A 20,106-nucleotide genomic window follows, 5' to 3' on the forward strand; every position below is an offset into this window, starting at 1 on the left:
ACATTCTCCGGGGCTGTCCATACTAGCCTAGAACATCTGGCGGTGAGCACTACACCACAACATGTTAATAGTAGCTCAACATTTTCCAGGGAAACTCAATTATCTGGCAGACGTGCTAAGCAGGAATACAATGCTACCCTCAAGGCACGAATGACAATTAAACACAGAAGTGGTACATGACGGTTTCTCAAACTGGGGGTTCCCAGAAATAGACCTTTTCGCGCCCCAAGAAAACATGCAATGGCAAGATTGCACGTCCAGGTTTTCCCAGAGGGGATCCCAGAGGAACGCACTTCTGATGAACTGGTCAGGGAAATGTGCACCCCTGACACTCCTTCTCAACAAAATAGTCCACAAGCTACATCAGGAACAAGTAACGCTAATCCTAATAGCTCTGATGTGGACCCGCCAGACCTGGTTCTCACACCTACAAATGATGTCCCTGGGTCCTCCCATAAAGCTACCCTGCACAGACAACCTACTGGCCCAGGATCAGGGAACAACATTGCACCCATGCCCTCAGAAGCTGATCTTGGCAGCTTGGCTCCTGAAGTCATAGAATTTGGTCACCCTAACCTAGACCAGAGGTGCATGGAAATACTCAGAGGCACACAAACCTTACACACGGCACTGCTATTTTAACAAATGGAAAAGCTTTGTGTTGTGGTTCAAAACACGGCCTCTCAATCCGACCGACTGTTCACCAACCGATAGTCAACTATCTCTTTTACGTACTTGACTCGGGATTAGTCTTTAACTCACTCAAGGTACACCTAGCGACTCTCTCCGCTTGCACCACGTCTCACAGTAAAGTTCTGTGGTGGAAGGTACCCATAGGTTAAGGCTTTTATGGAGGGTGTATTGGAGGCATGGAATCAACAGTATGACACTGACACAATGGGTACAATTTTGTAAAACCTTTATTGAAATCGTTGGGATTGGAGATACTCCTAGTTTGCCCTATAACTAAGATGGGAGTAATCTCGACCATCAAATAACGCAGTCCTAGTGGAGTCTGTCAAATCAAAATGGCCTATGCTTAAAAAAAAAAAAAAAAAGAATGCCTGCCCTATCTCTTTTACGAAAAGTGGAAAAGTGTAAAAAGGAGAAATATATACAAAAGGAAAAATAAATATTCAGAATAAAGAAGTGTGGTTGAACCAGCTCTCCTCGCGTATTAAGGCTGTCCCTGGAGGCAGGATAACGCACTCTGGCTCAGCTTTCAATTCGATACACCATTCCAGAATGTAGATCAAGGCCCGTCTGGCCTTCCACGTGTGTCTCTTCGCTCTACTTTTCAAAGATTAATGTTTCAAACAAAAAGCTCACAAAGGTCCCCCTCTGTCAGGCTCAGACCTCTCGCAATAAAGCTAAACCCAAACTTGTAAGGGGGGCTCCCTTCCCCAAGCTTATTTAACGTCGGGTCTCCCTCTGTCAGGCTCAGACCACTTTTGGATGTCAGACTTTCAAATGTGCGTGGTTACTTTTCAGACCACAACAGGACCACTTTGACTCAAAGCTTATAGTTCAATTGCACTTTCCCCTTCTCCAGGAGTTAAGCTTCTTTATTTCACTTTTGCTGTTCAGTCGCTTTATCGCTTCTAACAATGTACCTTTCGTGGAAAGTTTTGAACGGGCTACTTCCTTTCGCCAGACCACTCCGCTACTTGGTATTGCTGATTTCGCAGCTGTCTTTTAATTCAAATTTCATTCACAGGTCTGCCTTTCCTCACGTCTCATTCCCACACATGCAGCCTTCACTTGCAAAATAATGTTACTACTTCCACTTCAAAACACACAGGTCTCTAACGTCGCTTGCAACTCACCTGCTGTGTGAGTCTTTCTCAGTTTTGTGATATCCACTTCACAAGTCAAGCTTAGTACCCCAGGCTTGGCCTTGCCTCCCCAACTCTGCCGTTCACCCGGGAGGGTCTCTTTGCATCCTTGAAACACAATGCAGTCTTCGCTTGTGGGGCCTGGCTTTCTCTTCGTGTTTTCCGTGGCCTGGGAACTCTTGGGGTTTTCTACCCGCTGCTCTCGCCCCTTGGACCGTCGCTCTGCTCCATTAGGGGTTGCCTTTGTCCCGGAAGTTCTGCTTGTACTCTTATTGTATTCTTTATTTGTATAGCGCACCAAACCCTTGGATATCTAGGCGCGTTGCATGAGTTACAGAACAAGGTTACAATATGGTTACAGAATAGTAAATTATAGTACAACAACATATTCAAAATACAAGGTGTGTTCCGCCTTGCTCAGGGTGTCTTTGGGTTCTGCCTTTTATTTGTGCGAGGAGAGCAAATTGGTATCCGGTGTATGTGCCTGAGTTTGCCTGACCCGATTAGTGGGACAGGTCCAGTACGATGTTAGAAAGTTAATGTTACTCTGTCACCCTCTTCCTCGGCCCATTGTTTTTTGTAAAAAAGGGGTTGGGGGACTGGGAATTCGATAAATCCTAAAGAATAGGAGGAGTTAGCTAAACAAATGCGGGCAAATGCGCGGGGGGGGCTTACCGCGTCTCACCATCTGTTGCCTCACCACCACTGCCCGAAGACCCTTCGCCCAGGTGATCCTCCCACACTGGTCCACCCCCAGGAACTGGATCCAAAAGCGATCGCTGTGTCCTGGCCAACTAGAGTCCATGAGGACTAGCAGGCGAGACAACTTTTGGTTTCTCACAGGGAATCAACCAAAGGTTACCCTCCAATCTCTAACCCTACTCCAAGCTGGGACCTCAATGTCGTACTCGCAAGGCTCATGGGGCCCCTCTTCGAGCCTATGCACATGGCCAGCCTTAAACGTCTTGCATACATCTTAAATACAAGACGGCTTTCCTTATGCTATGATATGGCATTTATAACACACCTATGCAAAAGTGTTTAGAGGTGTGACAAGGCAAGGGAGGGGGAACAGAGGGAAGACGGAGACAACGATCTTACTAGGCCAGGTGACCTTGAGATTGCGCAAGTACAGGGGAGGGGGCAGTGCAGAGGGGACAGGGCAGGGGGCAGTGCAGTACATGGGATAACAATAAAGTTAATAAAAGTCAATAAATAAAATAAACATTAAAATAAGTGCGACCAGCTTGTGGCAAGTGAAAGGTTAAGTGCAGACATCAGGTCTCAAGTGCTGGAAGGGGGCTGTAGGGATACGGAAACAGTCCCCAAGTGCCAACGGTTGCCAGGGGGGCAGTGCAGGTGTGCAACTGTTGGGGAGGGGACCTGGGCCCGAGATCAGAGTGTATCCAGGTAACCAGTGCAGTTTCAGCCAGGAGATCAGCAGGGGAGAGGAGGAGAGAAAGCAGAAGCAAAGAGGAAGTCTTGAGGTGCTTCCGTAACCAGAGGTGGGTTTCCTCAAGTTTCAGATCAGAAGGTCCAGTGAACTACAAGGTCTGTTGGTACAGGATGCCTTTGTAGTTGTACACAAAAACAGGGTGGTGTTGCACGCATATCCTAGATTCTCACCCAAGTTCATATCAAAGTTGCATGTAACTCCAACTGTAGAGATGCCTGCATTTTTCCAAAATGCAACAAACTCAGTAGAAAGAATCTTTCATACACTATATGTATGCAGAGCTGTCATGTTCTACCGTCAAAAGTCGATCAGAAAAACAAAACGCTTTGTGTCTCTACCCGCTGGAAGAGAGGGGGATCCTATCTTCAAAGCAGCAATTTCTAGATGGATTGTCAACTGCAACCAACTCTGTTACTTTCTTGCCAAGAGTGCATTGCCCTTTAAGCCCAGAGCACACTCTACTCCAGGCACAGACGCAACTCTAGCCTTTATAACAAATGTGCCCTTCGATGCCGTTTGCAAGGCTGCTACTTGGAGCTCAGTACACGCTTTCACCCAACATTACTGACTGGACAAACATTCTAGGGGTGATACCCAGGTGGGACAAGCAGTGCTGAACTGTTTGCAGTGCTACCTTCTAACAACCCACCTCTTTCTACTAGTACTGACATTCTGAATAAGTGTACTAGCTGCCACCAGCCTACTCTCTAAAACAATGTCTGGTAATAAAATCACCTTTTGGGCTAAAATGGGTTGCTTAGAAAGCACACACGTCCAATGAGTGATACGGGCCACCATAGAACCATATACTAAAATAGGGTTGCATGGGGACTTTAGTAGACGTCCATCTGACCACAAATAGAGGGCAAAGATCCTAAAAACAAAAGTGGCGAGAAGCAAAGAATTTAGGGCCGCCTAAAAGAGACTGCAGGACTCCCAAAAATGAAATTATGCCTTGGCAGTGGTCATGAGAATAGATTAGTGTTACCATAGAGGTGAGAATGTGTGTCCGTTCACCTGACTCCTAATCACGAATTATCTCCGCTAATGTAATGTGACCACTTTATTCCCTCACCCACCAACAAAATCGAGATGTTCAGTGAAGCTGTTGAAGGAAAGGTCTATCAGGGCTCTATTCTCACCCTCTAAACTCTGATGTCCTTGAGTGCAGGAATTAGTCCCACATGTCAGATGTCAAGCAGGTTTTTAACGTCAAGTGGCTGTTGGAGCTACATGTTAGCAGTCACACATGACTGAGTCCTCTGTCCTACAGCAGGAGACACAGAAAATATAATTGGCAATTAACTGGAGCCTCGATGGGCAATAAACTGAAGGGAATGTTTATTCTATTTCCCCTATCACCTCCTCTTACACATCTGTATCTCTACCTTATACTCTGTTCAAACAGTACTGGGGAAAGAGTGTGGTTTCATATAGTCCGGTGTCCAGGTAGATCACAAGGCTCTGCATGATAAAGTTGAGGTTTAGCAATCCCTTCATTTGGATATAGAGAATCCTCAAATTGTGCAGGGCCCTATCGCTGTTTAAGTTAATCAGTCCTTGGTCTAGTTTTCCATCGTCTAATAGTTCTGTGCATAAAACATTTACTGTGTGAACTGCATTTCCTGTCAGCAAGGCCAGCTATGCCTTTACTCTAAGTGTTATTCCCAGTACTGCACAATTGCGTAATCTGCCGTAGTAAATGATATATAAAGAAGCATGTTACCCTTAAGAGCAGGGTTGTCTTGTACTGATAGACTTTGTAATACAATGTGGGTGCTCCATGGGGTATTTTCAAAGTTCAGATCGTTGTGCTCTAGGCTAACGATATGGATTGGCATGTAAAAATCCTGGAACGAAAAGTGAGCTTTTTAGTCATGGCTTTTATTGCCTCTTTTATTGGAAAGGGGTGCACACTCTAAGGACAACCCAACAAGCAACATTTTATATGGAGAATCCATCTGGATGGCTCTTCTACCACTGTGTACATTGGCTATCGAGAGCAAAAAGGGGGAAGGGGGCCAAATGAAGGTACAATGATCCATATAAAATCCCATAAAGCTGGCTCCTAGATTAGCAACACACCATTGTTTTCACAGTATCACATATAAATACATAGAAAATACATTACATCATATAATATGCATGCTCTTGGGAGTGTCTTCTATTATCCCCTTCTTAGTTTAAACATCTCTCAATACAAATTTGGAAATGTTTTCTTCAGGACTGACCGCCCACATCTAAAAATAACAAATTGCATTACTCAATGTCAATATACCTAAACTCAATGGATGCCTTAAATCTGATCAACATCTTCCTAAGGCCAGAACCACACTTACTGATTCACCTTTCATAAGTGCGTGGATCATGTTGGCTTCAAATTGCTCAACCAGACCTAACAAAAATTGAAGGGACATTACTCGTTTCCCTTCTTTTTATTACTGCACCTTATAGATGATATATCAATTAAGGAAGCTCTGTCTCTCCCGTATCGTCACAAATGACTCCCAACAAACAGTTTTTTCACAGGTTGGGGGTCTCAAAAACCAATGGCAATTGTGGAAACAAAAAGGAAACAATAACGCATTCTTTCCCACCTTTTTTTTATTTATTTTTTTTATAGAAGAACACACACGACACGGCAGTGTCATATCTGTGTTGCCATATCAACAACATACCTCTAACTTCATGTACATCACCACCTTTTCTGTCAGAGGCTCATTTTTCTGGTAAAAAATCCTGCATGGATTGATTGTTCATAATTTTAAGTAGCTGCATAAACACTCCTTATGTTCAAGGCGTCCTCTCACTACCTGGTCTACAAAGCTGTAACATGTAATCCCCAGGGACCTGCGTGAGGACGCAACCGTGACACCTGAGGCGTGTCATGCTGTCCCGTTTCCCTAAAAAAAGACTAGCATGGTACATTAATAACTACACGTGCATCTAGTGGCCAAAACCGGAAATTCCCCACAGATTGTACGCATGCACGGCTAAACATTTTATGAAGTCAACGAATGACAGAATTTTAATTGCCTGAGGTGGCTGGGTCAAATGAATAACACCACCGCCTGTCGGAATGGCATGTATTGAATTATATTATTCCACTTAGTCATCAAAGAGTACATTTATAATACAGATCGATGTAAAAAAAAGAAAACTTCAAAAAAAACATGCAGTGTCAAAGGTACACCAGATTGTTTGAATACAGGCCAGGCAATAACCTCCCTAATGCTGATATATTTAATTATGAAAAAGTATGTTCATTAGATGGCAGCCCAAAGGATGCCACCGTTCATGGTAATTTAGACCATCTTTGCAACTTTCTAGAATGTGCATCCAATATTGCTCTCTAAATGCAGATTGTGTTCAATACTCCACTTATGGACTGCACTGACTTTATCAATGATCCACCAAACTATTTCATTCTCAATGTGTCCCATCAATAAGAAATTCTCCACTAGTGGGGCGGTGCAGGTTTTAGTTCTAATCTTGGAGCGGTGTTCTGTGATTCTGGTCCTGATTTGTTGTGAAGGCTTGCCTACACAGAACTTGAGGCACAGACATGGTATGACATAAATGACATTGGAACTTTTACACGTTTTGTGAAAGTTAAGGTGACATTCTCTGTGTTTAGCTTGAAAATTCAGTTTGGTCAATGCAAACCTGCAGGCTGCACAACCACCACATGGATAATGTCCTTTCCCTGGGGCCAGTCCTATATATGACCACAAGTTGGACAAGGGTTTATCCCTTAGTCTGTCGGCACTAACCAGATATTTGAGGTTTTTACCTTTTATTAATGGCAAACCAAGGTGGTTCCGTGTCTGGATTATCCAGCAGTAGCACATGCCAATTGAAAACAAATCTATCTCCTTATGGCATTGCTTTGTGGGTTAAAGGAGGTCACACAGACAGTTCTGGAGGCCTTATGTTTAAAATCAGATTTCTCTAATATAGATCTACCTAAATTCTAAATTCTTTTTTAGACTGTGTATGGCTCGGATAACCTCTTAGGATGAAGTGGTATGGGCCCACCTACCCCTTTTGAGTTGGGGTGGCATTGGCTATAAAAATACCGTTCTGAACACGGCATTGTTTTGTCTTGGTTGGACCGTGACTCTCTTCCCTGTGTTCAGGTTGTTTGAAAAAAAGAAGGCAACATGTCCCCCTGACTCCTAGTTGTAAGGTTGTTGAAGCAGCCAAGGCTAAACTCTCAGGCAGGGGAACAGGATGGTAACAGATACAGCATTACACTTTGTAGTTTTTAATAATGGAATGTGGTCTTGTATAGTCGACAGATGTGATTTTGATGGCCTCATTCCAAGTGGCTCGGCAACAAAGGATGGCTTGGGGTACAGGCAAAGGTAGATGCAAAACCTAAAATGTGGATTGGTGCAAGCCAGAAGCATCTGAGTCCTAAGTGCTGACATGGCCCTTTGGGGTTTGTAGTGGTGAGACTTGGATAATTGGGTCTTTCCCCTCCCCCCCTCAAGCACTCTTGTGCGCCCCCTCCTGAAAGAACCTTGTGCAGACCTGTCTTTGTCCTGCTATTTACCTTCCTTTGGAAACTCCTGGAGATGCTGGACTTCCCCAACTGCGCTTGTTGGTTGCCTTCATGGCCAGAAATCTAGATTCCGAGCATCCATAGGCGTGGAAACTGCTCTTCTAAACACCGGTGAAGAACTGACTCCAACTCTCCTGCTGTTCTCATTCTACTTAATTTCTCCTCTTTGATTTACATGGTCAATCACTCGATCCTCCTAAAATGGCTCCACAATACCTTGGGTATCTCAGAGCGGGCACTGGACTGGCTGACCTCTTTCCTCAATGACTGTCCCTCACAGGTTATCCTGGGCTCTTTCTCCTTTCCAACCCCCATCTCCACCTGTGGTGTCCCATAGGGCTCCAACCTTTCTCCCTGGTCCTACACACCTAATTTCCACCTACTCCCCTAACATTCAATGTGCAGATGACACACACCTTCTTCAAACTTCCCTCTGATCCTCTCCTTACCTCCTCCATCATTTCTGACTGCCTATCTGCCATCCAATCCTTGTGTGCCTCCAATGATATCTGCCTCAATGCCAGCAAGACTGAGATTCTTCCCATTGGGACTCCTGCTCCCTCTTTCTTCCCCTCACTCTGGCCACCCTCTATGGGTTCTCCCCCTTCTCCTTCATCTGAAGCCAAAATCCTTGAAGTCCTCTTCGACTCCTCTCTTTCCTTCCTCCCTCACATCCAGGACCTTGCCAAGAAGGACCACTTTCAACTAAACCTTCTCAAAGGAATCCTTCCTTTCCTCACTTTCCCCCAGAAGCTCTCTTTAGCTCTTGTACTCTCTAGGCTTGACTACTGCAATAGCCTCTTCCTTAATCTACCCTCTTCCTCTGTACGACCCCTCTAGCTAATCCACAACAGGGCTGCAAGACTTATCCTTGGCCTCAAGCACAGGGACCGCATCTCTCCAGCCCTAAAAACTTTTCACTGGCTCCTGGTCGCTGCAACGATCAAATTCAAATCCCTCTCCATCCATAAGGCTGTCTGGGGCCAGGGACCACACTATCTACAACTGGCTCTCACTAAATACACTCTCTCCAGATCTTTCCATTATTCCGGCACCAGCTATGTGTGTCAAGCAATTCGCTAAACAGCGAGTCAGTGAACAATCTCTTTCCTCGGCTGGCTCCCTCCTCTAGAACAGCCTCCCCCCTGCTCTGTGTATTGAGCTGGATCTCCTCAAATTCCAGAATCTCCTCAAGAGTTTCCTTTTCATATCCTTCTTACCCGCAGGAGGATTTATCCCGTGATTAAAACACAAAATCATTTATTTTTATTTATTCATGCATTTGTAATGCGCTGAAAGATGACATTGTTGGGGCACTGGGTAAGCAGTAGGAATGGGGCGGTCATGGATCAGATTATGTGTTCTTAGGCATTGCTCTGCCTTGGCTAATGTAGCATTGGTAGGCATCAAGCTTCCATAGACACACAGACATGATGGTCTGTGTGTGCTAAGTGCTGGAAGAAGAGTGGCGAGTTTGGGTTATTAAAGGTTAATCCAAGGCTGAACTGTAAACGCGCCTGCCTGCTGTTGATCTTGGAGTGGGGGTTTTGTCTTGCTTTGTCCATGAGGTTGTGGCGTTTTTACTGTTAGTATTCAACTTTATGAAGGTTATGAAGATTTTGGAAATGTATCTCTGATGGGCAAGAGCAAGGGAAACTGACCCAACTGGCTTGATTGAAGCAATGTGCATTGGCATGTGGCGTTTGTTGTTGAATGTGACCCAATTGGAGGAGCGTCTGTGTCATCCATGTTTGTGAGGTTTGTGTTCTTGTAGGTCTTTACTGCATGACTGGTTGTTTGGATTGTGTTGTGGGTATTGTATTTCATCTTTGGGGTTTTGTGGTGATTTTTGTCTGATTACTTCCGTTGTCTTTGGGTCTGGAACTGGGATGGCTTTTGGTTAAGATTGGTCTGGTATGCTGTGATTAATCAGTGTTTCAATGGTGCATTGCAAGTTTAGTTGCACTTTTGTAAATAGATAGGTAATGAGGGATTTTCTGAAAACTGGGTGGTTTTCCTGTGAGCGGAGGTGCCTCAGAAAATTGTATTCCAAAGTTTGATTTACAACAACGAGAAGGAGAATCCTCTATTTCTTGTTCAAGCTTTTCACTCATACTAACTTGGTTTGTAGTCTATGCATTTCTTCTCCCAATCCTGTGGTATGTGCAGTGCGCAATTCAGGTTGTTAACCAGGAGCTGGTGGGGCGTATGGACCGCCTGTTTCATAATTTCCCATCTTTGTAGTCGTAGGAAGAGATGGCTCTAGCATGTAATCAGTTTAGCAAGTATTCTCGGAAGCCCAGTTAGGGGATGTTGACATAGTTATACATGAATAGTAGCGTGATAACTGCCATTGGTATTTGTGAAAAGGTCTGATAGTTTACAGCGGGAAGAAACAACTCAGGGCCACAACCAAGAGGTGCATCCCTAGTGGGACCTTGGATTAGGACTCACTAGGGGGAAAAGGTTGGCGATTCAGAACAGGAAAGCTAAATGCTCAGGGGACCAATGCCCCAACCCCAGATTAGGACTTTAGATCGAATACTGAACCAGGGAGCACGTCCAATGCCAAATGTATTCTAGAATGTGTGTATTCTCTTTACTTCACAACCCAATTGAATACATCCAGGTTTTGTTTCGCAACATTCTTAATTCGGCACTGCAATATCTCAATTGCTCTGCTATTTAGAATGGTCCATCCTCCTCTGTACCACCCTGGTCTTTACTCAATTCGTTTGGGCATGCCCTATGATGCCTTGTGGACATCTGATTTAGTAGAATCGAAATGTGTTCATTTTGTAAATGACCAGGTAGTCTATATACATGAACTTCACATAAAATATGGCCGAGATTTTGCACTTATTTGAAAAAAAATGTATCTGATGTCCATCACCTTGGAACACATTACTTTATGGAGGCTTTTTTTTGTAAATCGGGTTTAATTTAACGCATTTTCGAATTCTCATGAGTAGGTTTCTCGTTACATAACAATGGTCGTCACTTTGTCACTTACACTCCGAGTCCCGTTCAGATGCCCCATCTAGATTGTGATGTGAATACTCTAGATTGACTCATAACCCTTTTGAATCTGTGCATGCAGTGATATTAAGCTGGTGATTTGGTGTCGTTTTCTTTCGGCCTACTCAAATTCGGTTGTCATTCATTTCCAGACGCCATCTGCGCAAAAGGAACCATTATATTTATTATGTTTAAGGATAGTGTCCTCTTGACTTACCCCTGCTTTCTTTCTCAAGATCTCTCGGATTTACAATGGAAATGGGGCGTTTTTTTTTTTTTTGCCATTTTCTTTTCTTCAAAAATATTCCACGTGTTAGTTCAGAGGACTCTCAGGTGCTACCTATGGGATACCCAGTCATTTCCTTCAGGTAGGAGAGTAAAGTAACTACTTCAGGGAAAGCTTTGAAGTCTTTACAGGTGAATGAAAGTAGCACTCAGGACATTGGGAGTTTGAATACGTGGTGTACCGTTATAGATTCAGCACTGCTAAGCCATCTGTTTCCCTTTTCCCATGTCCCCCTTCCACCAGGCTCAGAAACATAAAACTGAAAGAAAAGACAAGTGATCACATCTCGTGTGTTCTTTTCTCAATTGCAATGCGAGCTCTGTCTTCTGAACGTGTAGAAGGCTGCAAACCACAAAACCATTAGTGAGGCTGGTTGGTCCTGTGTTTTACAATAAGCTTTTGTTTGATGCATTCCTAAGGTTAAGTAGCGTATATTTGCATTTACAGCATTGCGTTGTTTATTTTCTCCACTTACATGTGTGTTCCAGGTAAAGGTTTTCCTTTTTCACAATTTCCAGAGGTATTGTTTCAAAGGAAACCTAAATACCACATGCAAATGGTCATACCCTTTAAACGTGTCCAGCTTTTGTAAATGTCACCCTGATTTTTAGCTAAATACTTTCTTTATCATATTTTGCAGCTTAAGGCTTGGTATGCAAGAGGACCTTGAAGAGTTGAAGCGGGAAGAGGAAGAAATGAAACGGAAAGCTAAACAACAATCAAAGAAGCTGAAATCTCGATAGCGAGCATCATGGATTTATTTCTTTTCATTATTCATGCCAATTTATTTATTGTCGGTCATCTCTCATAGCAGTTTCCTTTAGGCTTTACATAATATTTTTGAAATGGAAAATGGGAGCATTTCACCTGACATAAAGTGTTCAGGTTTACCGCAAATATTTATTTTCGTGTTGTAGAGTTTATTCAAAAATCTCAATCATGTTATATAAATGGGACTGTTTATTCAAATTGGGAGCACTTTCTATAGTACTGATAGGTGCAACAATCCTGATGGAATTCCCAGCACAGGTCTTTGTGTATTTCGAACTTTTACACGAAATGTCAAATGTGTGCTTTTGAGTAGTTTTATACTCTTTTTACTTTAAACATTTTTAAGCAGTTAGCCATTCTACCATCCGTTTGTCTTGGCTGGTAAAACATGTGTTCTGCAGCTGGTAAACGGGTAAAATGTGTAAACTGCAGCAGAGAAACGGGTAACGCACGTGAACTGTAGCCAACTGGTTCAACACAATAGAAACAATATAGTCATACAGCCGTGACAAATTAGAAAGTTGCCCAGGTTTGAGCTCCTTTTGGATTGTCCCTTTGTAATGAATGGAGACACGTAATGCTGTTTAACCCACTTTTTCTAATCGAGGCACTTTACTTGAAATCTCTGTCTTTTTGCCCAAGTTGCAGGTTTAGGTATTTATGGGTAAAACGGGTAATCGCTTATGCACAAAAATGTCATATTTACTGCTACCTGCTGTATGACTTTTTTTATTATTATTTTTTAAAGAGGTCCCCAACCTGCAAGAATGATGCTCATCCAATCCACATACATGTTTATATATATATTTAAAGCCAACATACATTAATTGTTACATCAATGTTGTCACTCTTATCACAGTAATTTAGTACTTAAAGTATTCCCTCTTTTGAATTTTAGGCAGATTTGTATCCAAACGCAAACTATCTTTTGAATTTAAATGATCATTGCAGTATTTATATTGAATTCAGACGGCACCTGGCTGGTTAGCTGTCACAGTTGCTTGCTAAGAACAACTGTGCAATATTTGTGTGCACATCTATTGTCAGTGGCTGCCTTTGTAATTTGGCTTTTTCTTCTTGGTACTGATTAAATTATCGCCATACCAGATTAACCTGTTACTTGCAAACAGAATAAAAGTATGTCCAGTAACTACACCAGAAGTCTTAACAGACTCTGCATTTCAGGTTGTGTTGGCGAGGTTCTTCCCTTGGAATGTAAAACATTGTCTTGTGTCTTCTGTTCTCTCTGGCCAGTGGCACAAAGTATGTATGTTTTTCCATATATCTACAAGAGAAGACCACAAAACTGATTAGTCTGTTCAGAAAAACACCTTCTCACTTTTAATTTTGGCCACCCTTTCTCCCAAACAAACTGTGTCCTATGCTTTTCTGAAAAGCAAGAGAATGTTTCCATCTTTGCCTTGTTCATGCTGATTGTTTTTCAGTGAACCTTAATACATCTATTTTCCATAGGGTGTTTTCTGTTCACCCTCCGTGCAAAGTATGCTTTAAGAGTTTTTGGAGCCTTTTGATGAGCTATTCTGTTCTCAGCACATGCTTGCTGCCTGTTGTAGAGGCATCCAGGCGCATGAGAACATAGCCTAAAGTCCTGCCTGTAGTAAATGCAGGATCCCAGACCATAGCTAATGGACGTAGCCCTTTCAGTGTGATTTGTTGAAGTTAAGAGAGTAGCAGTGCTATTTTTCTTGGCTTCACCCCAGACTAATCAATCTTGTAATGGAGATCAACACCTTCCCTGACATCCCATAATTCCCAGCATTGTCAGTTTTCTTTTAGTATACTGCTTCAATACTTCCAGTGCCCAGTATAAACCACTCCAAAGGAAAATATCTTGTAATTATGTAGCAGTATGCAGAATACGCTAGGGTCTCTTTCTTGCAGACAAACCACTTATTTGATCCAATCTATCGCTAATAAGACTTGGTTACTGTAGAGCATTTGACATCACTGATCTGTGCTCCTTGTTCAGGTAAAAGTCAGCCTACATAAAATCCAGTAGATGCTTGACTAAAGGTTGAAGTTGTGCGTTACTGCTTGTTATAATTGATTGGCTAAAAAAGGTAAATTTGAAATGGAACAGTAATTGTTGGGGTTCCCCAAGTCCATTGAAGGTTTTATCAGGAGCAGAGTGATATCTACCTTTTTCAGTTCTAAAGGGGCCATACCCTGATTAAAGCAGGAATTAGATCCACAACTTAAGGCATAAGCTGAAGGAGTAGAATTGACAATTTAAAAAGTCTGCACGCAGAATATCTTGAGCGCTTGAGGTTTTACTGCCTGGTGCTAGAGGGAGAGAGAGTTTTCAGCAGAGGGTTCTTAAAAGGCATCTAGGCAGTTGTTAGCCATATTCAAACCTCCCCCTAGTCACAGTCATAACATCTTTTTATTTTTTTTAAAGCTATAATCGTGTGGGTTATCAGTAGAAACCGCAGGTACCCTGCTATAAATGGTCTTTTTCATGTGGAAAAATATCATCCATTGTCTTGAGTGCCCGAACTACAGAAAGCCGAATGCAAACCTGCTGTATCCATAGTCATTGGGCCAAGTAGGAGAAAGGCTTTAACAAGCAGTTGTTTCTTCTTTGTGCAGAACAGAATGTTGTGCAGGTGTTTCCTCCACAGAGTCACACTTTCTTCAAGAGGAAGGCCTATATCTTTGCAAATACAACAACAAATAGCAACGTTTGTTTATAGATTCCATCCAGGGTAAACTAACCCTTGATATAATAGCAATGTAGAATTCCTCTACATGTCCAGGGGTGGGGTGGAGCCCTCCAAAGGTCACTGGTGGTAGTTGGGTAATTAGAAATATAGGTTTTTGTTATTTAGGATCTGTATATCTTTCTGGTTATCATTTGCATTGGTAACACTCTGTTTATATTAAATCCTTTTTGGTAACTGGTTGACTTTCAGTGATTGATTCCTAAACAAATAACAAGTAAAGTCCTGGAAATATGGGGCAATGTTAACATTAAATTCTGTAAAATCTACTTTAGGCTCACGTTAGCATAATAAACACTGTCATGAGAGGAGACGATGCTACTGATAACCACCCAAATTGCGGTTGTTGATCCATCTGAGGGCATAAGGAAGCCTTGAAAGTATTGATTACTTAACTCCTGGAAAATCGGGCAAAAGAACAGCATTCAGCATAAAGAAAACATGGATGATAATACGTGAATGTATTGAGCTTTTAATTAAGCACTGTTTCTTGCTTATTTATCAGGGTTGAAGAATCTGGTTAACCCTCTGCACATGAATCATATTCACGCATCTTCTTGCTTGTCTGCCATTGCCAGTTTTCCAAAGACTCCCCAGATAGTGGCGTTCAGCTTTAGTAGGCAGTGTTGCATCTTTTCTTCCATATTACCTCACTTCTCTTGATAGAAGATTGTAAACCGAAAAAAAGATGCATATACGTAGAGGTTTACAAAAGGACTTTTAGTAATGATAAGTGATGATATCCAGCTGCCAGGCTTTCATATATGCACTAAAGGCTTTTTGGCAGCTTCTACTGTCTTTTACTGCTTGCCTGACAGCCCTCAGGAAAATTAATTCACCTTTCCTCTGCTAGTGGTGGTCCATTTGATTAACGTAAGAAGACAGCACACATAAGGAGTCTTTATTACTGGATTTTGTAGTTATTCCTAAACATGGGTTAGGGACTGGATGGAGAAGAAACATTTTCTTGCGCAACAGGTTAGATGCAGATTGGATGCTTTTCCTGACCGAGTATTGATACTGGTGATTGGGACGAACTGGATGTTGAAGCAGATCCTTCTGTGGAGGAATGTGGTTTAAATTACGGGTGGAGAAGACCCATTATTGTATGTGAATTTTTGGGCCTGTCCACTTGAGAACATTTATGTTGTGTTGTGCTGAGAGGGCATGATGTTCAGGATAATGGGAATCCACTAGGTAGTTCTCTGAACAGTAGAACATCAACCTCTGGCTTGTACCCACCAAATCTAGAGCCTTTCAGTGGTAGATCTGGTTGTTTTATTACGTGACCAGCAAGATGTTTTAGACTATAATTACCACAGACTGTGCTGGACAGAGTTTAGGGGAGTTGGTCCAAAACATCTGGCCTTCTTAGAGCCTCCTGATTAGTTTGTATTGGTGAAACATGTCCAGAAGAGAATTTAAGGCTGTGTCCATAGAATGCAGAATTGGCAGAGGCATGGATGCATTCACGTTCTGGACTCTTTTCAGGCAAAAGGCACCAGTATGCTGGTAGATCTCGAATGTCAGAACAGTCCAGCAGTGACCTAACCTAGAGATTACTAGAACATTGAAAGTTCATAATTGCACTGATGTTTTATGAAGTACAAGGTCCATAATCAAAGCAGCTCCAAGCCAACAGAAATGTTTCTTCCCAATACCTGGCTAATCAGGCAACGACTTTATTCAACAACTGTTCAGGTTATACTTGAGATAAGATATTGGGTAATGTTCATACTCCCGCCTTCACAAGGGACTAGAACTGAAACGAGAAGTGGTAATGCTTGTCTGCTACTTTGAAACATTTTAGCAGTACCCTAAAGCTATCGTGCTACTGCATGTCGTATCCATTTATGTATTTTGAACTGTAATGCTGTTTGAGGTCTGGTGATGTAGAATAAACATTGTCGAACCTACATGAATGGTCCTCCGACACAGGCCTAAGAAAACTGGCTTGCATCCCCACCATTAAATTTTTAAGGAAACAGTTGAAGAAAAGATTTAAGACATGGAATTCTAATATGAACGCAAAACTTGAACTGCTCAGTTAGACCACTATTCCCACTTTTAGAGGTGTGCAGTGGGATACACGATATGGCTGCTCAAAACACTGATCGGCTGGTTGTAAGGGTGGAGACAACTCAGATTTGTTAGGGATAGTGATGATTAATACACTATGAACATGTCTTAAATCCAACTCTGAAATACGAGAATTAATGCACTGTGAACGTGTCTTAAATCCGACTCGGAAATACTGTGTTATCGTTGGTTAGTACATGAAACTGTCTCCACTTTCTAGCTAGATTAATGCTATTCTGTAAACTGCTGTAAAATATTTCCACGAACAAATAGACCTCTTAATAGGAAGGCATGTAATGTACTTACTAGTGTGTAACCCTTAGCCTAGATCAAGAGCAGTCGGTTGCTATTTGGGCATTTTGTGGACCACATTGGTCTTGCCTCTCCGATTACTGGAACTCCTCATAGATCTTGCTTTTACTTTTGAAATTATTTTATAGTTATTACACTTTGTAGCAGTTGGTAGGACGATACAGTTAGTAACTAACAAAATAGGCAGCAACAGAAAACAACTGCTATACAGGAAGCAATCGACATCGAGGTGATGTAGGCATACTTTGGAGAGTGAGGCTCACTCATCCATGGACAGCTGAGAACCTTGTTGTCTGAAGACGGAAGTTGATATTGTGCTAATAAGTATAGTTCAGTAGTTGGTGCTTTCAGTCTCTAGCGAGCATTATAAACTTGGAGAGCTACTCAAATTCACACATAAATACAAAACAGATTAATACTGTAATAGGAAATATAGTGAGCATTGATTAATATTTAACTTAATCAATTCTTCTATTTCCATGAAATATTGTTTAAAGATACAAATTAAATTGTATGCCTCAAATATCATAAAATGTGAGGCCCATAATCCAGGATAACAGTAGGCAACTTTGGGTGTTCCTCTGTGAATTATAGATGGCACATTTTGGGAACAATATACAGGTGATTCCCCCACCCCCGCCCTCTCACAGGCTTTTAATTTGTGTGTCGTCTTTGTGTAGTTTTTTTCTAGGCCTCTATATTCAAAGCCCTACTTATTTCATTAGCTTGTGCAAAGAGGTGGGTTATTTATTAGAACAGGCTATTTCATTGATTTTGTGTGCTGTTAATGTAAAGTAGTCATTTAATGGGAGAAATACATTTTAACTTATTTAATTTGAAAAAAATGTGCTTTGAATATTTTGACTTTTGTAAACATGTGAACAGAAAACACAAAGTGTCTGCAAATAACTATCGTTACCATTTTATGGGCCTAAATAGATGTAAAAAGTGTCTGGCAGATTAAAGAGAAAAGGGTATGTATGTTTGAATGAGAACATGCAAGTGAAAACACCAGCTGTCAACAAGATAACCGTTTTCAAAAATCCATATGAATTATATTTTTCTGAATTTGTATCCACAACAGTGGAGTTTATCGAACCCATCCTGGTATTTTACAATATTGACTGATATTGTTTGTGTTTCCAGTCCGAGTATGGTTAACAGACTTAATGTGCCCAACCCTGCGGAGTCATGAAGCATGGGAGTTGGTAAAATAATTTACAAATCCAAATAATCTAAGCAAAGCAATTGGCTCATTCAATATCTGGAATTAAGTCACTTCGTTGTTAAAAGGACACAGAAAAGGGTTTTAAAAAAACGTGAATTGCCATAGCAAATAAGTCATTTTGTGAATCCACTCTATCAAAATACTAATCTGAACCCACATATGCATTAAGTATCACATGAATGGGTAGTACCGCTGTGGGATTTATCGGAAACTGGGAAGTGCTAGTGATATAGAGCTGCTGTGGGAGACCTCACTTTGGAAGAAATTTCATGCTGAGACTTGTTTAGCAACTGGATGCACTGAAGGGGCTTGCCCGAGTTATCTACACTTATTACTCATTTCCCTTGACTTCATTTCATGTGCTGCACTGTGATTGGCACCAGCTCACTTAATACATGTGCCACAGTTTGTGCCGCAGGTACTGTTTAGCAAGTAAAATATATAACTGATTAGTTGTCAGGGGAAGTAGCTCCATGGCAGCTATTCAGCTAATGGGTTAATTGGTTTCAAAGGAAAAGCAGAGGGCTTTTCCTTCATTCGCAGTAGATGACCACCTGGAAGGCCCCACTGCTCTTCAGTGTTGCGACTGGGAACCTGCATGACCTAGACGAGAGATGGAACAAAAGCTTACTCTGATATGCTTACACATCCAACATATATGCTTTTATATCCACCAATGTTCTACAATAAATTCTGATAATCTGGGCTTGGTTATGTTGCAAATTCTGAGTATTTACTGATATTTACAGAAGTAACAGAAAATTCCATGATTAATACACACAATCTATAGAAATGCTGTGTACGTTTATTAAAAATGTGTTTTCAGTGAGCTAAGTTCATTTACCACTGTTGCTGTGAATGCCACCAGACTCCCGTTTGCTCTTATTGCCCTGTGCCGATGCTGCCTCAGAACCTAGTTAGTAGAGCATTTGGTGCTGGCTGACGTCCCATCTCCCAATTTTAAATATTGTACATTAGTTGCACAACCATTCAATGCAACAGGGCAAGGTGTTTAGTCGTTTTGTTGTTGTTGTTGGTATTGTAGATCAGTCACTACAACTAATTAAAAGTTCAGTAAATGCAAGTACTATGCAAATACACATCTTGGACACTGCTTTTTTATTGGATTATTTTTCTGAGACCGATGGGATATATGATTTCAAGTGTGCAGTAAAGTAACTAGAGTTTTGGATTACGGGTACAGCACTGATCCATATCGTACAAAGAAAACCTAGATATAAATGTGAATTTCTGCACGCCACTCAAGGCAATGAAATCATTTTTCTTATATTCCTTTCTCATTACATGAAACTGATAATAGGTCTGCTCTAATCACTTTATCAAAAGGTTTTCTTTTGCCAATGTCAAAGGGTCAGATATGATGTGTCACAATATGTTTTTGTGCTGTAACGAAAGTGCACACAACTTCCCAACAGAAGTTACGTCTTGGCTAAGTGTTATTTTTTCTGATTTTACCAGTTAATGGAGAGGCATTTAAGAGCAGTGACATGTTAAGTGTTGCAAGTGTCTTACGAAAAAGTCTCTTTTTTGATATAGCAACATTATTACAAACATTATTTGTATTCTCAGAACCTGTGGCAATCCCAGTTGTCTACAGTGTGGATGGCAGCACCTGTGTTTTACACATATTCATACTACCAATAATATGAGCCCACGCATATTTTGAATCGACCAATGTTTCTACGCTCTATAATTTTGGTTATGCACACACATCTTTGGCCCTCCATCTGTACTATGCTTTGTCGTATACATTATTTAAAAACTGAAGCCAACAGATATGGGTATTTCTTTG

General features: G+C 41.6%; 1 protein-coding gene across 1 annotated transcript in view; it reads left to right on the forward strand.

The window, feature by feature from the left end:
* Nucleotides 1-12,059, forward strand: part of SPTY2D1 (SPT2 chromatin protein domain containing 1) — a 554,228-nt gene extending 542,169 nt beyond the window's left edge. The window contains exon 6 of the mRNA XM_069623793.1: nt 11,803-12,059. Within this exon, the coding sequence (XP_069479894.1) occupies nt 11,803-11,905 (103 nt within the window). The 3' untranslated portion in view covers nt 11,906-12,059. The remainder of the gene's footprint in view (nt 1-11,802) is intronic.
* The last annotated feature ends 8,047 nt before the right edge of the window (nt 12,060-20,106 follow it).

The sequence above is a fragment of the Ambystoma mexicanum genome, chromosome 11 (assembly GCF_040938575.1).
Source record: "Ambystoma mexicanum isolate Mex_15411 chromosome 11, UKY_AmexF1_1, whole genome shotgun sequence".
Classification (NCBI taxonomy): domain Eukaryota; kingdom Metazoa; phylum Chordata; class Amphibia; order Caudata; family Ambystomatidae; genus Ambystoma; species Ambystoma mexicanum.